Source organism: Silurus aristotelis, assembly GCF_946808225.1.
Source record: "Silurus aristotelis genome assembly, chromosome: 8".
In the NCBI taxonomy this organism is placed as follows: Eukaryota; Metazoa; Chordata; class Actinopteri; order Siluriformes; family Siluridae; genus Silurus; species Silurus aristotelis.
Genome location: NC_139581.1, coordinates 29,671,764 through 29,695,607, shown reverse-complemented (window position 1 = coordinate 29,695,607; position 23,844 = coordinate 29,671,764). Strand labels below are relative to the sequence as shown.

General features: G+C 42.8%; 3 protein-coding genes across 18 annotated transcripts in view; 1 reads left to right on the top strand and 2 right to left on the bottom strand.

Annotated features, from left to right (window-relative positions):
• The window catches only part of sidt2 (SID1 transmembrane family, member 2), an 11,734-nt gene extending 8,108 nt beyond the window's left edge, over positions 1-3,626 (top strand). For both annotated transcript variants that reach the window (XM_083548506.1, XM_083548505.1), the window contains 13 exons: positions 86-159; positions 343-409; positions 580-653; positions 743-866; positions 1,178-1,295; positions 1,399-1,535; positions 1,699-1,807; positions 1,898-1,974; positions 2,071-2,117; positions 2,219-2,324; positions 2,467-2,577; positions 2,738-2,851; positions 3,101-3,626. In XM_083548506.1, coding sequence (XP_083404632.1) covers positions 86-159; positions 343-409; positions 580-653; positions 743-866; positions 1,178-1,295; positions 1,399-1,535; positions 1,699-1,807; positions 1,898-1,974; positions 2,071-2,117; positions 2,219-2,324; positions 2,467-2,577; positions 2,738-2,851; positions 3,101-3,163 — 1,221 coding nt within the window. In that variant the 3' untranslated portion in view covers positions 3,164-3,626. The remainder of the gene's footprint in view (positions 1-85; positions 160-342; positions 410-579; positions 654-742; positions 867-1,177; positions 1,296-1,398; positions 1,536-1,698; positions 1,808-1,897; positions 1,975-2,070; positions 2,118-2,218; positions 2,325-2,466; positions 2,578-2,737; positions 2,852-3,100) is intronic.
• A 353-nt stretch (positions 3,627-3,979) lies between these two features.
• Positions 3,980-15,405, bottom strand: cep164 (centrosomal protein 164). Of its 15 annotated transcripts, none has more exons than XM_083548490.1 (28): positions 15,207-15,405; positions 14,140-14,226; positions 13,357-13,697; positions 13,042-13,152; positions 12,767-12,907; positions 12,529-12,606; positions 12,266-12,373; positions 11,173-11,925; positions 10,728-10,784; positions 10,394-10,483; positions 9,872-9,945; positions 9,400-9,792; positions 9,176-9,307; positions 8,916-9,099; positions 8,626-8,700; positions 7,951-8,073; positions 7,692-7,835; positions 7,437-7,520; positions 7,270-7,338; positions 6,768-7,006; positions 6,504-6,653; positions 6,179-6,353; positions 5,885-5,992; positions 5,680-5,776; positions 5,296-5,577; positions 5,136-5,208; positions 4,906-5,016; positions 3,980-4,721 (listed from the first exon to the last, which is right to left on the bottom strand). In XM_083548490.1, the coding sequence occupies exons 2-28, from the start codon at positions 14,219-14,221 to the stop codon at positions 4,625-4,627; spliced, it is 4,371 nt and encodes a 1,456-aa protein (XP_083404616.1). In that variant the 5' UTR covers positions 14,222-14,226; positions 15,207-15,405; the 3' UTR covers positions 3,980-4,624. The 15 variants fall into 15 exon arrangements, with proteins under 15 accessions (XP_083404616.1, XP_083404624.1, XP_083404625.1 ...); XM_083548498.1 differs by having other exon boundaries at positions 9,400-9,789; XM_083548499.1 differs by having other exon boundaries at positions 10,406-10,483.
• Positions 15,406-16,362: 957 nt separating this feature from the next.
• On the bottom strand, positions 16,363-21,901 carry socs9 (suppressor of cytokine signaling 9). The gene has a single exon (XM_083548747.1). The coding sequence runs from the start codon at positions 20,372-20,374 to the stop codon at positions 18,737-18,739; it is 1,638 nt and encodes a 545-aa protein (XP_083404873.1). The 5' UTR covers positions 20,375-21,901; the 3' UTR covers positions 16,363-18,736.
• Between the last annotated feature and the right edge of the window lie 1,943 nt (positions 21,902-23,844).

Sequence of the window (23,844 nt, the reverse complement as noted above, 5' to 3'; positions counted from 1 at the left end):
TGTGTGTGTGTGTGTGTGTGTGTGTGTGTGTGTGTGTGTGTGTGTGTGTGTTGAAATGTCTCACACTGTCTCATCATGTCTCCAGAAGTACCTATGTGTCTCTGATCTGGCTCGTAAAGACACACGAGTGCTGAACAAGAAGTACCAGATCTACTTTTGGTGAGCAAACATCCACACACACTTGACCACAATTGACACACGGACCAGTGCTGGTCCACGGCCTGGGGCTGGGGATTTACAGGATTTAAATATGGTCATAGAATAACGTGTGCGTGTGTGCGTGTGTGTGTGTGTGTGTGTGTGTGTGTGTGTGTGTGTGTGTGTGTGTGCGTGCGTGCGCAGGAACATCTCCACCATTGCAGTGTTCTACGCTCTGCCTGTGATCCAGCTCGTGATCACGTATCAGACGGTAAAAATAATGTTGGCTAACTTGTGATTGTGATCTCTCACGCACACACGCGCACACACGCGCGCACACGCACGCACACACACGCACACACACACACACACACACACACACATATGCGCAACAGTCTGTGGGAATGTTTTTTTGTTTGTTTGGGTTTTTTTTTTTAACAGGTTGTTAACGTAACAGGAAATCAAGACATCTGTTACTACAACTTCCTCTGTGCACATCCTCTAGGAGCTCTGAGGTGTGTGTGTGTGTGAGATCATTTTAGATGTTTCATTTTTCTGATGAACTTTGAGTGTGTTAATTTAAGTAATGTGTGTGTGTGTGTAGCTCCTTCAACAACATCCTGAGTAACCTCGGTTATGTGATGCTCGGGCTGCTCTTCCTGCTCATTGTGCTGCAGAGGGACGTCGTGCACAAGCGTGCACTCATGCGCAGTGATGTCAATGCGCTGGTTAGAACGAACACACACACAGACACACACACACACACACAATGCACTTCTCAAATCAAGAATCGGCCCATAAACTGTACTGATTTGCACAAACAAGTTTACAAGGTGTCACAAGTGTATGTGTGCGTATAACGTGTCTAACCAATCAACACTGAGCAGTGCCCTTAGCCCCGCCCCCAAAGTATGTTTAGTTTTAATAAACCAGATATTGAATATTGCTAAGGTGCGAGGTATAATAACACCAGTGGGGGGTGTGTGTGTTTGTGTGTGTGTGTGTGTGTGTGTGTGTGTGTGTGTGTGTGTGTGTGTAGGAGTGCGGTATCCCAAAGCACTTTGGTCTGTACTATGCTATGGGTACGGCTCTGATGATGGAGGGTTTGCTGAGTGGCTGTTACCACGTCTGCCCCAACTACACCAACTTCCAATTCGGTATCACACACACACACACACACACACACAGCACCGTGCTCATTATTACAGCCAGCACACCTTAAGTCAACTAATTATTATTATATTTTGTGTTTTTTCTCAGACACGTCATTCATGTACATGATCGCGGGTTTGTGTATGCTGAAACTGTACCAGAAGAGACATCCGGACATCAACGCCAGTGCCTACAGCGCCTACGCCTGTCTCGCTGCCGTCATCTTCTTCTCAGTGTTGGGAGTGGTGAGAAACCTCCCTGTATTCCCCAATACCTGCTGAACACACAGTTTTATTCCCCACATACTTGATATAGATGAAGAGATATAGAGATGAAGGAGGAGGCTAAACCTTTTATTTGTGTGTGTGTGTGTGTGTGTGTGTGTGTGTGTGTGTGTGTGTGGTGCAGGTGTTTGGAAAAGGGAACACAGTGTTCTGGATCGTCTTCTCAGTGCTGCATATCATATTCACATTGTTGCTCAGCACTCAGCTCTACTACATGGGCCGCTGGAGGCTGGGTGAGCGCACACGCACACACGTGCACGTGCTCACACACACGTACACACACTCTCAAACAAGTATCTTTTGTGTGTGTGTGTGTGTTTCAGATACAGGGATCGTGCGCAGGATATTTAATGTGATCTACACAGATTGTATACGCCAGTGCAGTGGACCCATGTACATAGTGAGTCTCTCTCTTTCTCACACACACACTCACACACACACACACACACACCACATCCAGAGAAAAGTGTGTAATGTGTGTTGTCTGTTCTTGAAGGATCGGATGGTGCTACTGGTGATGGGCAACATTGTGAACTGGTCTCTGTAAGTACACACACACACACACACACTTTCCCATGCATTGTAATGTAGATGGAGTGTTGACGTGTGTGTGTGTGTGTGTGTGTGTGTGTGTGTGTGTGTAGAGCTGCATATGGTCTCATTAAAAAGCCAAATGACTTTGCGTCGTACCTGCTGGCCATCGCTATCTGTAACCTGCTGCTGTACTTCGCCTTCTACATCATCATGAAGGTAAAAACACACACACACACACACACACACAGCGCACAATCTATTTATTACACACCTAATAGTTGGTAACATAAGTTTATATACGATTTTCATGTAGCTGCTCCTCTAACCTGTGTGTGTGTGTGTGTGTGTGTGTGTGTAGCTGCGGAGTGGTGAAAGGATCCAGTGTCTGCCATTGGTGTTTATTCTCTTCACTGCTGTAGTTTGGGGCTTCGCTCTTTTTTTTTTCTTTCAGGGACTCAGCACCTGGCAGGTGAGGTGTATACACACACACACACACACACACAGAGTAATAACAACACTTCCTGTATTTGTAAATGGATCGTATACTTTGTATTTTCTGTAAAATGATTACAGAATGAATGGAAGAATGATTTATTTTTATGGTACCGGTTTCTGGTGTGTGTATTTAGAAAACCCCAGCAGAGTCCCGTGAGCACAATCGTGACTGTATCCTGCTCTCGTTCTTTGATGATCATGACATCTGGCACTTCCTGTCCTCGATCGCCATGTTCGGGTCCTTCCTGGTGCGACACACACACACACTACTACATTTATGTTTGTTTTAGATTAAGGTGTTTGTTTAGTTTTTTTAAATAAGTGTATTTCTATATATTTCTGTATCCAATTTTTATGCATTTCATCTACTTTAATATTTATTTACTTGATAAAGAAATTGGTTTAGTATGTTTTTATTTAGGATTTAGATTAGTTTTAGGTTAGGAGGTTTTTCATGTCCCTTTTTTCCTCCCGATCACCGTGTGTCTGTTCCTCAGGTTCTGCTGACGCTGGATGATGACTTGGACACGGTTCAGCGAGACAAAATCTATGTCTTCTAGCACCTTTCTTAAATAATCATAGAAATGTAGATTGTTTGCCTGAATGCAGGCGTAAACAGGTGGGGGGCGGGGCTCCCTACGGTACATCGATGCCGATGGGACACTGAATGTGCCGATCAAATCTGCCACATTATCAGACCACCGGCCGTAAAGACGAGGTTCGGCGTCTGGAAGTGAAGGAAATGAAACCTGCCAAGCAAACAGCAATGCATTTTTCACACCGCTGGTGATTTAACTGTAAGCTGAGAGCATGTGTGTGTGTGTGTGTGTGTGTGTCCTGTCAACCTGTGGCCTTCTGTGTTTTTGGTCCTGAAGGAAGAATTGATTGTAGATCACTGGCCTTTTCTAAGAATGATGACTGATGATGAAATCTACTTTGCAATGTCTGTAACAGGAAAAAAAAAAACGGCTTTTAATGAAACGGTTACTGAATAAAGAATTTGTAAATCTTTAATACTGTGAATGTTGTACCACTCGGCTCTTTTTTCACAACTGGAATTAACATTTACTCAAGATCTCAAGTATTAATATATCTAATGAATAGGATGTTCTCTTTATTCAGGTAGGGTTACTCTTACCCCCCTAAGAAGATTTTCTTCTATAATGATATTCATCATCATCTAGCTGTTGATCTTTATTCCTTTTAAAGATCAACATGTTCATATATGCCTTTGCCTCCCAAAAGAAAAAAGAAAAAAAGACTTTAAAAGCATTAGACACTTTTCATTCTCTTCCACACCAGTAGGATGAAATAAGTGCATCTTCTGGCTGAGAACTAAGTGTCGTACAAACAACAGATAAAATAAAAACAGCACGTTTGAGCAACAACAAAAAGCCACAGCAAATTTATTCAGCTTGTACAAAAATAACTATTTAAAAGTCACGACTTGACAATGGAACAGTTGGACATGTTTGTAAACCTTTTTACTTAAAAAAAAAAAAAAAAAAAAAAGAATACACATTCACAAACACACTCCAGCTTTAAAGAGTATAAAATAAATGCTGCTGGTGATCAGGGGTCGTACTACGGCGCAATGCTGGTTATAAAATCTAGGACACTGAAGTGTCCCTGAGATTGTCGTATGTGCTTTTTTTGTGTGTGCAGTTTTACAAATACAAACAGAATCAGAAACATTAATATACAATACAATACCATAATATTTCATTATTTCTCTGCTGGAGGACAGATTTTAAAAAATAACGATGTCATTCATTTATAATGGTTTTCCAAATTAAAGTACACCATTTACTTGTGGGAATTAAGTCATCCGATCGATCGATATCGAGTTCATAGATCAAAAAGGGGTTTACCTGAGGAAGACGTTAACTTTCTTTACCTCTTTCTCTCTCACGTGCGCATGCACACACACACACACACACACTTCTCTTTAGTGTCATTCGTTGTTTTGAAAATTCTGCCTGTGCAAAGTTAACTTTGCTACTAATGGATCCCCCCCTATTTCAATAATGGTGCACTCTGATCTGATTATTTTCATCCAGGCTGAGTTGGACCAAACCATTTGTAGATGGGGGAGCCTGGTAGCGTGTGAACAAAGGTCTGGTGAACAGTTAAGGAGAACAGACAAGTGTGTGTGTGTGTGTGTGTGTGTGTGTGTGTGTGTGTGTGTGTGTGTGTGTGTGTGTGTGTGTGTGAGTGAGTGAGTGAGTGAGTGAGTGAGTGAGTGAGTGAGTGAGTGAGTGAGAGAGAGAGAGAGAGAGAGAGAGAGAGAAAGGAAGGATACACATTAGTGTCTTTCCGTTGTTTCTCCAGCCATCTTTTGTTGCCTTCGATCAGTCCCTGCAGTCGCAGACTGTCCAACTCCGATGATTTAGACTGCATAATGGAAGAGAGACTATAAACAGACACACACACACACACACACACACAGAGAAAAACAGTGGAAGTTTATTGGCTTTATCGTTGTGTGTGTATATGTATGTGTATATGTATGTGTGTGTGTGTGTGTTTCACCTTGGTTTCATGTATCCAGAATACACAGTGTGACCTCTTGTGGAAAAAGAAGTGCCGGTATCCATGGAAACCCCTACAATCGAAAGTGACAGACGTTGCATTCGGTATTTAACATTTTAATAAAATTTTATCATCACATGCAACATATTTCCTGTTGTACCAGGGAGAAGTTTTCTCCAGTCCGAGTTGAGCAGCAGATCGGAGCCACGCAGCATCGTGACCCCACTGACAGTTCCATTTGTGAACCCGTTTTGATTGGCTGTGGATGATGATGAGGCGGCGTTTGGAGACCACGCCCAGGATGGAGCAGGAGGAACGGACGAAGTTAGTGGGTAGGACGTGGAGGTTCTTTGGGTCAGAGGTCCCAAAGCTCCTAACACTGTGTTCAGCTGACTGGAGATCTTCTGCAATGAGTCTGCAAGCTGCTGCACCTTCACCGGAACTGAGAGGAAAACACAAAAGAACGATTCCTGGTGAATCGGAGAAGAATGCAAAGCTGTTTTCCAGGTTAAAACAATGACCAAATTCTTCAGCAAATGTTCACCTGTTCCTTCCTGACCGTAGAGGCTGCTGATGTCCGAATCTGTAAGATCAAACGTGACTCTCCGCTCTGCCTCCATCCTCTCGTCATCACAGGAGAGCTGAAACACGGGGAACTGTATTATTGTCCGGTAGGATTGTATTCATGGTGCTGGTTTTATTTCATTACAGTTTCAGTTGAAATTCAGTTACAAAATAAACGTGTGTACCTCCTCGACTAGCGAGTTCTCCAGCTGGCTCAGCCTCTCCTCTTTCTTCCTCAGTAACGTTTGACCCTTCTGCACAGTCTCTTTCAGCTCTTCTAAACAACTTGCCTCCTAAAAACAGGTGAAATAAATAAAACCCAGAAAAAAAATCTCCGTATTAAAACCCTGTTCTCGTTAATCAGCCACTGAAGGTGTTTGTGTAAAGATTATCAGCCTCGCTTTTCCTTTCACTGGTCATTTGGCATCACAGAACCAAAAGCTGTGCTCCAATAGCACAGCCGATACCCATTAACACACCTGCTGGAGGTTCTGGGGGAGCAGGTGGGGCACGCCTACTGAGGAAGTGTCCTGAAGGGTGGTCCGGGCTGCCTTGAGCATCGTCTGTCTCTCTCTTAAACTTCCACTCTGACGGTCTAAAAACTGTCTCGCTTTCTGCAGAGAGACATTCTCATTCGAGATGAACTCACGCAGCCTAGTGAAAGAGTGTGAGAGAGAGAGAGAGAGAGAGAGAGAGAGAGAGAGAGAGAGAGAGAGAGAGAGAGAGAGAATATAAACACAGACAAATAGATATATGAGAAATAGATCAATAGAAAGACAGACAGACAGAAGATATAAGACATACTCCTCGATGTTACTATGAACGTCGTTGGATGGAGAAGGCGCCAAGTCCTCCACTCGCAGTGTCTCCTCGTTCACTCTTTTTTCCCTCTCCTCCTCTCTCACGCTCTCATTCTTCTTCTCCTCTTCAGCACTCCCTCTCTGCTCCAACTCACTGAAACACACACACACACACACACACACACACACACACACACACAGTCAAAAAATATTATCAGCAACCCTGCCCTTAATGGTTCTTTTATAATGTGATGTGTGGCACATATACCTGACTCTTAGGATGAGCCGATCACATGTGTCCTGCAGCAGCTCCACTTTGCACTGAAGTCTCTCTCTTTCTTCTTTCAACAGTCCATATTCCTCCTTCTCTCTCTTCCTGTCCTTCCTCTCTCTCTCCAGCTCCTCCCTCTCTCTCATTCTCTCCTTCCGCTCTCTGTCCGTCTCATCCCTCGCTCTCTCCAGATCGGCACGCAGACGATCTCGCTCTTTCAGCAGACGTGGAAGAGTCTGGATGGGCAACACACACACACACACACACACACACACACACACACACACACACACACACACACACACACCTTGAGCATGTTCCTCAGCAAACAGGATCCTCAGAAGCAGGGGATGCACCAAAAAGAATTTAATGAACCTTTTTACTAAAATGTCATGAAGATCTGCATATATTTATAAATATATTTATAGAAGTATGTAAGGGAAAGAAGGGTATACATGCACGCACGCACACACACATATACATACACACACACACACACCTCTAAGCCTCTTTCAACTTCATCTTCTTCCTCGTCCAAAAGTTTCCTCCTCTTTTTTAGATCTGCTGCCTGTACAGAAATGCAATTAATACAAGATAGATCTCTCTCACATGCAAACACACACACACACACACACACACACACACATATAGCTGCTAGAGAAACACCTGAGCCAGGAGTCTTGATTCCTGAATTTTGAGCTCTTTAGTCTTCAGTTCTAGCACATCCATCAACTCCTGCAATTCAACTTCCTGTGCACGTGAGAACACACACACACACACACACACACACACACACACACACACACACACACACACACACACACACACACAGTTCACTCAATAACGTTATGTAAAATAAATCCTAGGCTTGACAAATAAAAAAACTTTGTTTTGTGTGTGTATGTGTGTGTATGTGCATACCCTTTGAGTGTGTGTTTTGCGCATGTTATGGAGCTGTGTGTCCAGCTGCAGTCTGAGCTGCTCCAGCTGAGCTGAGTGTGAGGACAGAATTCGCTCTCTCTCCTCCTGTAGTGCACTCATCACACACTCCCGCTTGTTTCTCTCCTATACACACACACACGCACGCATACAAATGAGCACTCTTTGGCACATGGCGAGAAACACATTCTTACAACACTTAAAATACAACACACACACACACACACACACACACACACACCTCCTCCAAGTGTGTTTCTCTAATGGCCTGCAGCTGGTGCCGATGCTCTTCTTTAAGCTGCTCCAGCTTCCTGCTGTGCTCCCTCTGCACTTCCTCCCTCACTTCCTGCAGCACCTCGGACAGCTACACACACCATAACAATTGGAATAATTATAGACTTATATAACAATATATTAATCATAATATAATATCAATATAATATAAATGTAATACATTTATAAATAATGCGTGCCAAAGAGGCTTACGATTTGCAAAAACTGCGTTTTTCTGCATCAACGGTTCCAAATCGTACGTTTATTTACTTCCTGGCGCTTTGAAACGTTGCGTAAATGGCTGAAAATATGTCGTTTTTTCACAGTCCTGCGTCATTATAATACACAGACACCAGCGTTTTCAGACGTTTTGATGTGGATGAACAACTTTTGGGAAATGATTGAAAACTAAAGGATGGACACGGAGCGTTTTTAGGCGTTTATAAATATATCTGGATTAGTGTAGAAAAAGATTTAACGACAGGTATAGAAACCACACCTCCTTTACTTTGCTTTACTTTGACTGACACACATGGAGACACTTCTCCAGCTGACAGGTAACCAGGAAGCTCTTCCTCTGACTGAGACTGACATACAGAGACAACACATATTTCACGTGACTGACATAAGGCTTAAATGTTACCTGTCTTCTGTACTCCAATAGCTGCTGTTGAGGTCGAGGACTTCTGAGATCTCGTTGTCTTTCACTAGTCGTCCCCTGATAAACACACACACACACACACACACACACACACACACACACACACAAAGTGGTTAAAGAATTTGAAAAAATAATGTCACTTTGCTGCAGTGTCTCTCTCTTACACACACACACACACACACACACACACACACACACACACACACACACACACACACACACACACACACACACACACACACACACACACACACACACACACACACACACACCTCCAGACTGAGGGAAGCTAATTGCTCCTCCTTCCTCCCCTGAAGCCTCTTTTTCTCAGCCTTCAGCTCCTCCTCTGACTCCAGCTTCATTTTGTCCAAGTCCTGGTTCCTCTGTACCTTCAGTCTCTCAAACTCTGCCTCCAGCTCAGCAAGAAGCTCTCTCACCTTCTCCTCGTTCTCCTTCCTGAACACACACGTACACACAGTTTAAACAGTGTAGAGTAATTAGTAAGTGTGTGAGCGTGTGTATAAGTGTGTACCTGAGTATGTGTAGGTGTGTGTCTCTGTCCCTCAGAGCCTGCTCTCCGAGTTGCTCCAGTTCGGCTTTTGTTTCCCGGTCTAGACGCTCCTCCTCCTCTAGCCTTTCTCTCTGCAGACGCTCCTTGAGGGTCCTGTAAAACACACACACACTCTTTGCTTCTTGATGTCAAGCAGCTTTTTCTTTTTTTTAATCACACACTCCTCTTGCATTTACTTCACCCACCTGATCCTTTCCTCGTTCTCCGCTTTAATCCTTCGCTCTTCCTTTTCCTCTTCTCTTCTCAGCTCCTCTCGAAGGAGGCGCAGTCTTCTTTCACGCTCCTCCACCGCTCTCAACCTCTCTTCCTCGATCTGTCTCAGTGTCTCCTCCTCCTCCCTTTCCCTCCTCGTTCTCTGCTCATCTTCAAACCTCCTTTTCTTCTCCCCCTCCTCCTCCTCGTCCCTCCCTTTCTGTTCTCTTTCAGTCCGTTCCTCAGCCTCATGCTGTAGTTTTTTCTTCTCCTCCACCTCAATCATCGTTCTTCTTTCTTTTTCCACACCCTTGCGTTCAGACAGTGGTTCCTGCTTGTGATCGGAGCGCCGCTCGTTTAGACTGAAGATCTTCGACTGCCTGCTGCTGTGAGAAAAAACATAATTCACCAGCTGATAGAATGTGAGATGTGAAGCTTATTTGCATCCATGTTTTCTCAAAGCACCTTTTGGCAGCTTCGCCTTTCATCTCGACCTCTTCCTCGTCCTCCTCGTATTCCTGTTTCTTTTCTGGTTCCTTCTGAAAAAACAGCATGGGAGGAATTAACCAAAAATACATCTCTTAGGATGAAAGAATGAACAGACTGACAAATGGATGGATGGATGGATGGATGGATGGATGAATGGAAGTACAAATAAATGAAGTAAACATAGAGACTAAGTAACTAAAGGGAGAAGAGGAAAAAAAGAAAGAGATGCACATATAGAAAGGTGTTTTTTTTTTGTTTTTGTTTTTTTTAACAAGAAAATGCATTGTTTGTGAAAACACATCTCACGTCAAGGTTTGGATTCTCCAGGTTCTCCACCTGAATTTTACACAAATTTTACCCCAGAACACGTGAGAACCTTGATGGATTTTTTTCTTTATAGAAAGTGAGAAAGATGTGACGATGAAGTTTGATGGAATTGAATTCTTGTAAAAAATTGTTGAGCAGTGTCTTGAGTGTGTGTGGATTTTTTGAACACACGTTTGCACTCACTGGAGCTGCTGAGGGCTGGGCCGGGCAGAGATCAGACAGATCTAGAATGTTCTCTGAAAACCGGGAACGGAACCCCAGCTTTAATACCATAAAAAAAAAGAAATTACAATATTAATAAAATCACAATTCGGACAGAAAATTGTAAGTAAACAATGTAAAGCATGACATGTAGTAAACTTTATACAGGACATTAAACACTAACGTTCATTTTATACACCGAAGAAAAGATTATTAGAGAAGTAGAAGTAAGTAGTAGTGCTCTGAAAGCTCCGTTTATAGAAGAGTTTAACCTGTTCTGTGAGGTTTTATCACTTCAGCATACCTTCATGTCATCAGAATGGCTGGACGTCACTTCAACATGTTCACTGATCTCAGAATCCTGCAGGTGGATGAGATCACGCTCAATACACACATTTTATCCAATTCGATTCATATACAAACATTAATGCAATTCATGCATTTTCTAGCAAAGCATCACACACACACACACACACACACACACACACACACGATTAATTATTGGCATAAACACACTGATACATTAACAAATTGATAGATGAATTAAGAAATGTTATATGGATGGATGGATGGATGGATGGATGGATGAGACATTATGGAGATGATAGGATGGATAAAAAGATAGACAGATTGGATAAAGGACTATACAGAGAACGTCGGAAGCACCGCTCTCACACCGACCCCTAAAGCAGCACTCAAGCTTGCACACATCTTACAGTGATCATGAAGTGATGGGTCACACTGCGTACCTCACTGGGAAGCCGAACCGAGCGATGAAGCTGCTTTTTTCCCAGCATGCATTTCTGCTGGAGCGGCGTGTCTGCGCTTTCTTTAATGTTGCGCAATCGTTCGATATCTTCATCCTCGCTCTCGGACATTTTGGAGGCCCCCAACTCTTTGTCATTCCCCTCTCCTTCTTTAGCATGATTTAAACTCGTTTTTCCCTCTCCCTCACTCCTGCGCTCAACCGCTTTATCCCTCTGTTCTTCAGAACTGCTTCTGCAACTCTCAGCCTCCTCTCCAACTCCATCGCTGTCCTGATTTTCCTTCTTCTCTTCTACGACCTTGTTCTGTACGTTCCAGTCTGCCTTTTCTTCTTCATCCCTCTCGCTTTGTTCCTCTTCATCCCCAGAATCCTCCAGTTGATCTACTTTTCGCTCCCTGATCTTATCACTGTCTGGTGTTTTCCTTTCCTCCATCTCCTCCCTCTCTTTCAGTGTCTCTACCCCACTCTTTTTCTCCTTGTTTAATTCATTCCCTGATTCCTCTCTTTGACACTCTCCCTCCTTTTCCTCGTCCCTCACATTTTGTCCTTCCGACTCTATTTCCTCTTCATCACTTCTTTTTTCATCCCTTGGTTGTTCTTCACCCTCCTCCTCTAAAATCAATTCATCCTCTGCAAGGCTCGCGTCCTGCCGACTCGGAGGGAACACGTCTGCGCTGCTGCAGTTTCTACTGCCACCTAGCTGCTTGGAGGAGAGACGACGCCCTGGCAGTGAGTCCTTACGATGCAGTGAATAGGAGGAGGAATAAAAGAGAATGGCATGGTGAAGTGAAAGAAAGAGAAAAGGAGGGTTTATAAAACAGATAAAGACACGTGCAAGGCACCCTCACGCGTTTCCGATGCGGAAGCCAAGAAAAAGAGAACAACAACAATGTTAGCATGGCCGGAGAGAGAGAGAGAGAGAGAGAGAGAGAGAGAGAGACAGAGAGAGAGAGAGAGAGAGAGAGAGATAAAGGGTTGCTTTTTAACACTTAAGACTTAAAGATTACATGTTTTCTTATGACAGGTTCAACACTTTCTGACAAATAAAATGTAATGAAACTGAAAAGTGAAACTACCGGAGATGGAGATGGAGGGTTGGCGCTGATTTCTCCTGAGAGAGCTAGGTCTTGGAGCTCTGGTTCGGTTCTCTCCTCAGCTGGAGCTGTGCCACTTATTTCACTGTCCTACACACACACACACACACACACACACACACACACACACACACACACACACACACACACACACACACACACACACACACACACACACACAGAATTGAGACCAAATAACCTAATTTTGTTTACACACTGTGTGGTACCACGTGTCACAATGTTACCTCGTACTGCAGTCCTCCTCCCAGAGCATCCAAGTCGAGGTGCAGATTCTGCAGTAAGTGTGATGTACCACGTGGACTCTTCTCACACACACACACACACACACACACACACACACACACACACACACACACACACACACACACACACACACACACACATTTAAATAATCACAGTAGCGTAGTAGCCCTAGTTTACTGTAGTGTGTTCTACATCACCAGAAAAAATAAAAACACACACCTGAGGTAAAGAAATATTTTTCCACTCTTCCTTTTTGTTGTCATCATCTTCATCCTCATCATCAGAATAAAATATGGGCGGAGCCAGAGAAGAACACTCTTCCTGGCGTACCCTCTGCAAACCGGAGCTCATCCGAGAGCCCTAAGAAACAGGTGCATAGTCTCAGAGATGGCACTTGTGAGTAAATTTGTTTAGTATATGATGTATAAATAAATTTTCTTAGAAATTTACAATTTTAGGTTGAAAGTTTGCGTCTACAATCCATTCTCGATTACCGTTAGTGGCTTCTTTAGAGGTTGAAGGCTGGAGGAGCTGCCTAGGGAACCATGGAGCGCTGGAACAGGAGCATCACACACACTTCGAAGCGGAGCAAGAAGACCCAGTGGCTGAGCGACAGAGACGGGAAAAGGAAATACAGTCACGTGTTACTCTTTTAAAAACGTTTTTAAGCTGTTCCTACTGTATGTGCTGGAGATTTTAAGAGTTGACCTGCTACTCCAGGAATTACAGTAGCTTGGATGACAGTTACAGCTATCATCACCCCCTCATCCTCCTCTCTGCTGCTGAAACTACCAAGACTTCAAACTCACCCCTGGTGCTTTCGGACCCTCTGGCTTGCTCTTCTTCTTTTTTTCTCTTTTTTTCTCCTTCTTCTCTTTTTTCTTCTTTTTCTCCTTGTCCTTTCTGACCGGGGCAGAGCCAGAGGCACGCTCCCTCTCCTGAGTCACTAGGTGGCGGTACTGCTCGTCACATGGGTGGTCCCACGTGGACTGGCCGGTGGAGAAGTTGAAATAGTAGACGTCGCCGGACACATCCTGACAGGGCTTCCATTCTGCAGGCAGCGGTGCCACAATGCCCTCTCGAGCCAGCCACAGGAGTTCCAGCTCCCTCTCAGGGTCGATCCCGATATATCGGGCGTATTCCTGGATCTCTGACGAGGGAAATACAAGAGATGGGATGGTGAAGAGAGAGTTTAAACATCGTCATGTACAGTAAGTTACAGTTACAGCTCTTGGTGATTGCATGTTGAATAATCGGCTGCTCACGTGTCTACCACAACATCATTGCAGTTGTCTCTTTTTTTTTAGAAGCTATATCGCACATCAATATTGTGCGGTCATATCGCATTAGAAAAATTACGACAATACTTAAAAAAATGGTTTATGTCCACGTAACAATTTTATTCTGCATATTCTGGGGGAGTTTTGATGCAATGTTACTTCACATCTGCCCAAAGTAAAAAGTGAAGCCACTGCTATACAAGTGATCTTATTGAGCCAAACAAACAAATCTTCAGAGATGAGTGTGAGATTCAGGAACATGGTTCAACTAAAGACTTCTTCGCTTTTAATGTTACTGACAGCCCTTGTTACCTTGTTCAGATGGGATGTAGTTCTCATCGTAATCCTCTTCCAGGATCAGCTGGTCTCCTATTCGCAGTTCAGATGCGCTCATGCCGACTGTGGGGGGAAGAAACAAACAGAATTGGAGCAGTGCTTTTGTGTCACGTTTCGACCTTCAAGAAGCTAACAGTCTAATCCTGTCCATCCTCGTCACTCCTAATGAAAATCTCAGCATCTTCAGCTCTGCTACCTCCAGCACCACCGCCTGTCTGATTTTCCAAATACACTACTGAGCCAAAAGTCTCTAACTCGTGTAGCAAACGACTCCTGATTCAACACAAAGTTCAGTTGATTCTTTTGGTATATTCACCTAATAAATGCGATTAAACAGCGTTACAAAATCGTAACTTTACAATGCGCAAACATTTTCAGCACGTGGTTTATTGATCTTGACTTGTTTTTTTTCTTCAAAGGACTATTTATTAAACGGAGTCGACTCTCCGGTGTCGCCTAAAGGATTTGGCTCATTCAAGAAACCGACTCGGAATCGACTCGAACTGAACCAAAGCCCTTTTTAGTAAGAGTGTGTTGGATCTGTGTTAATATTAGCACATATTTAAGTTGATATAATGATAAATGTAACGCGTTATATATATCAAAAATCATCACTGAGGCTGTTTTGGCTGAAATTATATGTTTTAGTGGTTAAAAAAAAGTACTTGTTGCTAAGTCATTGTAAAAGATAGGAATTATAAAAATGCGTTTAAAGATATGTTGGTCGGTTTCATAAAAATAAAACTTTTATATGATAATTCTTTCATAAATGTTACCTGGTTAGATAATCAGCTAGCTAGCATGTTAGCAACTGAGACGCATTCATAGCAACGTATTCACTCGGTTAGCCATGATAAACCTCTAAAACAGCTAATTATCTATTCGTTCAGCTCTCAATCCTTATCGAAACATAATGTTTTATAGACTGGAGTTAATAACCGGTTCACTAGCAAGACAACAAAACAACGCTTAGCCTCAAACCTTTTTCCCCCTAAACCGTCAAAAAAGTCCACAAATGAGCTTCGTTTTGTGCCACGTCTCACCTTAGAAGATATTCCTAAATATTTTGCGTGAATAAAATGAACGATGTAATTAAAAACCCTCTCAGCATCTTCATCTCGGGGGTTATGCGAAGCTAACCAGCTTCCTGTCAGGAACACCCGGGAGCGTGTGTGGAAAAAAACGGAAACCGTGGCAACGCTGACACGACCTGATCGGCAGTGCGCATGCGCACAAAAATACGCGGTGGAGCGCGCCAAATACGTTTTACCTCAGACTACTCTCAGGCTAATTAGCATAAAAAAGGCGAAATAAACAGAATAAATCTGCCTTTTTATTACATTGATTTAACGTTATACAGATTACAACCTGATCAAATTATTACTATATAGAAAAAAAGAATGTTTTTGAAAGATTATGTTGGTTTTATGTTGATGTTTGAGGGTCAAACGTAAACTCTGAGGTAAAATCAGAAACGTGCCGTCAAGAGAAACCGTTATATTCCAATAAAAAATAAATGTAATAAAATGTGAGATTATATATTTTCTTTTTAACAAATCTTTCTCTCCCCTATTGTTTTATTTATTTATTTGATAAACGAATATTATCTTCGAAGGTAAAAATCTAAGGTAGACTTTGTTTAATATTATTTGAAAATGTTCATCAAACTTTATTAAGTTCTCCACACTGAGAAAATAAACAGATTTCCCCATCCATCGAACTTTTCTAAACAAACTAGCATTGTGTCTCATCTCACGTCTGTTACTTTTCTAGATCCGTATCGAATAAACATGTTTCCAATCTTCAGCGTTTCTATTTTTAAAAAACGTATTAAACAAACTTCAAACCTACTACAAGATTGGCGTTGTCGAGACACGGTTCATGAAAACAGTCAAAAACGATGGCAGAAAGATTAAAAAAAGAAATATTGATGTTTTTAACATCGTTAAACATTAAATAGTCTACAGTTCAGGTTTTGGGAGTCTAAAGGTGAGATTTAGGTTTAAAGGTGAAACTAGAATTCGGGACTGTAACATGATTTTCCAAATAGAAATCACATTCTATATATTTTCATAAAGGTTCCAAGGTCTGGTCTCACCAATATTTTAATTAACCTATAATTAACTAATAATTACCCATAACCTATAGAAGTGTCGAAATTACACCATTACAAGTGGAAATAACGAGGGACAAAAGCTGTAAATATACATAAGAGTTTATTGTGTGCTTTTTATATCATCCTACTACTCATTTATCTTGCCATGTTAAAAAGAAACTATAAGCAGAAAAAAACAGTGTTAAATACAAAAGGAAAAGAAATAAATATCAGTGTTAAAAAAAACAGTAATATTCATAGTTAATTAATTTATTTGTTCAGCAGATATTCAGTGTGGTCCCAAAATAACACGGTTTTTGGAAAGCAGGTGAAACAGCAAAGTTAAAACAGTGCTTTAAATAAGAAAATAAATAGAAATATATTTTTGCTTCCTAACCCTGTGTCCTATTCTCACTGCACTATTGTTATGATTTGCTAGCTAACAAAAGCTAGCATGTTAATAAGCTAGCTTGCTAAACAAATTGATTGAACAGCTTTCCAAATGCCTTGATATCTCCCGTCTCTCTGGTCATTTCTTAACAGGTGCTAACATTAAAAGTTTAATCAATTGCCTTTGAGATACATAGACATACCAGGTTTTTAATGAGCTAGCTTGTTACCCAATATTCAATTAGCTAGCTAGTAATACTTGAGTAACTTTTCTGGTAATTTCACTGGCATATTTCTCTGAACTTTACACAAAGCATCTGAAATAGCTAGCAAAGTAAATATATATTAGCTAGCTGGCTAAAAAGCGCCATTTCAAGGCTACATAAGCACCTTCAAAGGTCTTTTCTGCACAGTTTTGAGATTGGGTCAGACTTGGACCTTGAGTTGTAAGCATATCAGACTTGGACCTTGAGGTCAGCCATGTTACAAACTCTATTCAAACCAAAAAAAGTAATTGAAAGAGATTTGAGATTTAACTGTTGGTGTGATAAAAAACGTCAGAGCGCTAAATGTTTATACATTAGTTAGCTAACATCTTGTGCAGCTCAAAGCTGGTGCAACTCAGGGTGGTTTTTTGTTCCGTAACGTTGAAAAGAAACGTAAGAGAAACTGGCCCACAAAAAAAACCAAACAAACAAAAAAAAAACACCTTCAAATCTAATCAGGCAATTTCCAGTACATACATGAGTTCTTAATTACTTTAAGGCGCCAAGAGAGTGTGTGCATACAGTGTGTGTACATAAAGGTTTGGAAGATTTCCGTAGATGAATCGAATTATTTCAGATCGAATCACACTAAGGGTGGCTAAGGCATGTGCCGATAATCAAGTAGACGATTTAATACTATGATGCTTCATTATTACAGACGTGTCTATTAGCACTACCAACTCTGGTGGTTTATCCATACTGAGACGTGTCGTCCAAAGAAACAGTGCAATTGTATACCCTTCAAAAATGGACTTCCAGACAATGATGTAGGGCATCGCCAAGCCTCGAGGTAAGGTACGGTTCCTTCCGCTTTCAGCTAGAAATGATGCAAAGCTGCTACATTCGTTAACTTGTGTTGCACAGCGTTGTGTGTTTTACTCATCCTGAAATGGTTTCCATTCGTTACAGCAGGAGGCGAGGTCGTCCGAAGATCTGGAATGTCGTGCGGCGAAGTAGCTTCATAGCGTACACTTGAGATTTTAGAGGCGACGGCAGTTCAAGCGTGAACTTCTGACGTACCTCCAAGTGAAATGCCATATTGTAGTGGGCGGGACAAAAGTGAGTGGGCGTGAATCCTATCAAAGGATTGGATATTACATTTTTAAGTCCGGCTCACCGCTGCAGAATGAGATTTTAGGTAAGTGTGACGAGTTTAATAATTTTACTGAATCCGTCGCTTTATCTTCAACATCATTGGCGCTAGCTGGATTATTTTACAGCAAGCTGCAACATGCTAGCTAGACTGATCAGGGGTTTCACCCATACGATGGTAACATTTCGCCGATACACACAAGGCACACACGAAACACTGAAAATTTAATTTCAAGGGCACCTTTAAAGACGAAGCTAAATCTCGTGCAGCAGTTAAAGGCTACGCAATGTGATCTATAAAGCGGATTAGCATTTTAATGTGCTAGACTGACATGCAGTGCTTTGTTCATGCTAGCTCTAACACTGTACTTGCCACCGAGCCGCGCAGCTGTAAGCATATTAGCGTAACCATGCTCGGAGTTGCGTGGTACCTCGTGGTACTTTATGGCAGTCTTTCGTGGATTAGCATTAGAACACAAGCCCACAAAAACGCTTTTCAATACAGCCTGTGCAGGTATTCACAACCAACTGGAACAGCGTTTGTCATATTATGTTTGGGGTCTGTGGATCAGTGGTTTATTAAAGCTAGCCTTAACGCATTTCTGTACTGAAAAAACGTCAAGGTCCGCATTAGCACATTCGGTTTTCCTGCTCGCGTTGTGGTTAACATGCCTGCGTGTCGGATTAGCCTGCAAAGTAATTTTTTTTTTACTGGTCGTGAAATTAGAAATTACCGAAAATCACACACTGAGGTTTTCCACCCAGTGTCGAGTCTCCGTACACGAACCCTCTGCTTGTAATGATATTCTTTCAGGTGCTCCTTGAGGGCGTTGGGGATCGGCAGAACACTGATGCCGTCGTACGTGGTGCAGCTGCTGATGACGGCCCGACAGATGTGCTGGAGGCTGAACGGCTGCATGCGATGGATGGGGTTCGAGAGCAGCGGCTCGAAGAACATGCACGAGTTGGGGTCCTTGTAGTGCTCCAGCAAGCCCGTGACTGTGGGTGCGTGGAACACGCTGGGGTCGTGCACATCGAAGCTGAAGTTGTGGTTCCACTGCTCGATACGAGCGTGCAGAGAGCGCCCGTAGCGCCGGAAGCTCACAGAGAATAAGTAGTCCTCCTGGGCCGAGTCGCGGAGAAGAAAGGTTCCCTCGGGCTTGCCTTCCAAAAGGGTCTCGGCCTCGTAGCGATCCATGACCCCCCAGTAACACGGCAAGTTGGTAATCTGGAGCAGGTCAGGCACCAAACAGTGGATGTAGTCGATCTGTGTGTGAGCACGATGGTGGCCATCTTGAGGTCTAAAGTGCTCTGTCGTCACCAGAGACCCCCTTGTCAGGGAACACGGCGAAGACGAGGAGGAATCCGAATCCGGATGGGATTCAGTAGAAAAAGACAAGGCGGATCCTGAGGAAGACGCAACGACCTCATCCAGAGTGTCTAAGCAGCTCTGGAGAAGAACCTGGTGGTGCTGCTGCTGCCTCTGCAGCATGTGCTGCTGCTGCTGCAGAGTGGCCCGGTCGTCCCCGGCCAACTCGTTCATACCATGCGCTAACTTGGGCCCGAGTTTGTACAGCGGGTTGATCTGCGCGGTCACCTCGAACGTGTGGATCTGAGCGTTGGGTGGCGGATCGACGCCTTGCTCAATGCTGATTCTCCGCCTCTCGCGCAAACGATCGTCTTCGTCCTCGACAACAGAAACTACGGAAGCGGAGCATGCCGACGTCGACGCTCCTGGGTCGGGAAAAGTGTCAAGTACGGGGGGTTGGGAAATTGGAGCCGTATGCTGCTTGATCAAGTTCCATTTCTGCGCCAGCTCTGATCCTGGTGGGAACGGGCAACTGTCCAGCATGAGTTCACTCAGATGGATCTTCCTCCGGGTGGAGCCTGTGACAGGAGACCCCGAGATGCCTTGTCCTGAAGCAGAAGGTACACTATGGGTCTTAATGGGAAAACACTGGCCTACGGCATCCTGAATCTTTTGCCTGAGGGTACGGCCGCCACTGGAAGACTTGCTGCTGGTCTCAGGTGCAGGCTGTTCGTCATTCGGTGTGTTCTGAACTGTCCTGCCTGCAACTTTCTCCGTCAGCGAGGACGCGGGAGAGCTGAGGACTTGGCGCCACCGGCGCTCACGAAACGAAGCGCCTCCGTTTCCGGGTTCCAACCCGTTTAAGAGATCACCGTATTCGAATCCGTCGCTGACCGGCCGCTCCGACGCGGCCTCGTGAGCCAAGTGGCCTTTCCTTTTACCCTTCCCTCCTTTCCGCCTTCCTCCGTCCTGTCGTTCCTCCGAGCGGCTCTGACGCACTTTGGGACGGGCGCCCCGTTCCCTTTCCTTGCCACGATCCCCTGCGTCTCCACTCGACATCGTCCTTCGATATACGATCGTCTCCGTGGTTCACGGCAGGAAAAGTCGGAGGTAGTTAGACGACAGCTGTTGCTACAGCAACCAACGCTAAACTTAGGACCAAAAGAAGGAAGACGTTGTGAAGGGTGAAGACATTCTGAAACAAGTTGGAGGTTTTTTTTTTTTTCTTTTCCTGTCCTTTCAAGGAGAAAAAAAAATCAGGAAGTAAAAAATTGATTAGACGAAACAGATTAGATCATACTCATATTTTATTTTTGATTGCTAAATAAACCTGTATATTTGGTGTAAAAGAAAAATCCTCCCCCTACATATCTAGACCATGCTGTTTTACTGAACATCCTGTTTCTATTGTAACTTATGTATGAGTCTAAAACTTATATATACATATACAAATAAGAGTTAAAAGTTTTTTAATGTATATACCGTTTATTTGAGGTTAGAGATCCCCGGAAAACTCTGCTGTCTGGTCAAAGAAACGCAGCAACCAAGCATGAAGAATGACGGCTGTATCCGATATGCCTCTGATTTACATATTTAGGACACTAGATATGCTCCCTGCGCCATTGTTACATTTAGTAAAGAGTAGGGAGCATGGAGTTATTTAGGACACAGCCTATGACGCTAAACGCGTCAGTTGCTTAGCTAACAAGCAACATGTTCTTTGTTATATGCATTTTTTTGTCTGAAAACACAATAACGCCCCATAAATATTAATTTCGCTTCATGTGGAACATAATATATCAGAAACAAAGTGTTTAAAGCGCATAAAAAACACTTTTTTTGATCATTGGCTAGCGGAAGAGACGAACCCGGAAGTCCACAGCGACATTTGTCGGTTGGAGGATATTCCGCGTTGTATCGTATCAGTCGGCTTGAAACACTCGGCGTTGACGTCGTTCTATCTAACAATCTGATTGGCTCTATTTGAAGAAGGGCTTTACTGATTGGTCGATACGTCGTGCCAGAACTAAAGTAAATTCGAGTTTATTTATTTTATTAACGTTTGTTTATACTTTTGATTATTAAAATGTTTACAAGGAACAGATTGGGGAATATGTTTTCTTGTGTGAAGGATTAAAAAAAACGGTTATACAATTTTTTTTAAAAAAGACTTTAAAATGCGACTTCCGCGGACAGTACCAACGAAGAAGAACCCGCATTGTTTTGTTTTCGACTAAGGAAGCTGCAGCTGCTCTTACAATCAACCGATTTATTCTGCGAGCAGTCTATAAAAATAATCTACATTTCGCCGAAACGATTTCCTTTACACTTGTAGATTTATTAGCTCTGTCTTATTAGTTATAGGAAGCAGTTTCTGAGATAAACACGCTAGTTAGCTTTAGCTCCAGCTAATACGCCTAGATTAGCATTGTTCGTATATTGGGGCAGTTGTGCTCCATGTCGGATTTAACTCTAATAATCTGCACTCGGTGTGTATTTAATACTTTTATCACGTTCTATGCGTGATTTAGCGCCTTAAATAGGTTTTTACAACACTGAGGGTTTTATTTTATACAAACACATTGAAGAGGTGAGTTATTTAAGGTCGTACTTTATAGGAAAAGGCTTTTCCTTTAAAAAATAAAAACTTGGCAAACAACAATTGTAGAAAATGTTGATTTATACTTAACACTTATTTTGGGTGAATCCGGTTATTTAAGGTGGGATTGAATTTTATCCGATATGATCCTACATTATGATCATACGCGTTAATTTTGGACCACCTTAAAAATACCCATCTCCTTGAGGCTATTATAGAATAGAAAAGGTGTGTGTGTGTGTGTGTGTGCGCCTAAGACTACATTGTTTTGTATATCTTTGTGTATATTTCTCTCTCTGCAGATCATCAGGATGGTGTGTGAGCTGCTGCTTTCCTCAGTCTGGCTGCTGTTTGTGGTTTTCTGGGTGGAGACCATCAGCGTGTGGTTGTTCCTCTGTCTCTTCTATCAGGACCGAGCTTTCTATCACTGGGGTGACGGGTGAGTCCGTTCAACACGTTTATTAGACACATTTGAGGAAAATCCTGTATCCATGGACCAGACGGAAGCAAGTACAAATAAAAAAAATGAAATAGTCAAAGTCTATGCTATGAAAAACCAGAGAACAAACACTAATCCAGCTCCATGTAGGTCTTCTTTCCATGTGTTGGAGTGGAAGATCTTCCTGCTATAGAGCTCAGGGATGAATGTGATCTCTGACGCCACCTCACCTCACCTCCAGCAGTACCCTGACTTTACTAACGCTCCATTATAACAGCAAATGAGAACTAAATGTGGAATATGATGTTCAGAAAGTACAGATCTTATGGTCTGGTGTCCACTAAGCTCCAACTTCCCTTCATTATATCACCCACTAACGTTCTTCATTCTTTATTCCGTAGCGTGTTTGCTGATGATCCTGGTCAGATGCTCTACATGTTGAGCAGGTAAAAATCTTTTCTTGTCTCCAGTCTTTCGTCCCTCCAGTCCTCCTTGTGTCTGCTTTATTTAATATTTGTAAGTACGTCAAGACACACGTGCTGAAGACATTATCGTTGTCCTCCCAGGTCGGATCGCTCCATCCACACCCAGACCTGAGTCAGCGGTTTTGTCGTCAGCTGGGAACGCCAATCAACCAAAGACCCGGGGAGAAAAAAAATGGCTTCCCGTCCAACTGCTGCCGCCTTTCGACGATCCGCGCCGCGTCTAGCGATGCGGGATCCGCACGGGGCTCGCGGGCGGCCGAGCGCAGATTCTGTGTTGGTTGTTTATAAAGGGAACTTGTACTACATTTTTCACTCTGTCTCCTAATAGGAGTTTCTCTTCTCAAACAAAAAATGGTCTAAACGGCAGCTGGGTGTAGCGAGGCGCTAAAACGCGTAGTGTTTTTTTTTTTTTTTTTTTTCTTATTCTAACACGTTTGTTTTCTTATCATAACTCGCTGCAGGCTCTGATGTCATCCTGCCAGCGTCCGTCTGAGGCATATTTCAGTTTGTCCAAAGGGATGTGACGGGGTATTTATTTTTTATTTTTTTTAAAGGGAGATAAAAAGTTAAACTAAAATCACAGACGCAACAGGACGCCTTCAAGTTCAACGACGATGCTAAAAAAAAATCCCCGAGATTCTTAGATTTCAATGGACAAACACACACTCTTGATAATTTGCACTACTGGCTGATGATAATCGCAGTTTTAACATTTTCTCCAGTTTTCCCGATTTTGACCGAAGGTTTCCTCGAATGTTTATTTTTGGAGAGAAAAAGTGTCTTCTCTTTGATTTTCTTTCTTTCAAGTTGGCATCAAAAGTCAATTCGCACGTCGGCGGTTTATTTTTATGCAGATATCCGGGATAAATCCCTTCATTCAGTCGTACGGTGGCGCAAAAACTTTAAAAGCAAAAAAGTCGATTTGTTTCTTCTTTTTTGATTTTACTGTCATTTAAACACGTTTTCTAAAACATTCGCTCCTTTTTCAATTTATTTCATCTCTATT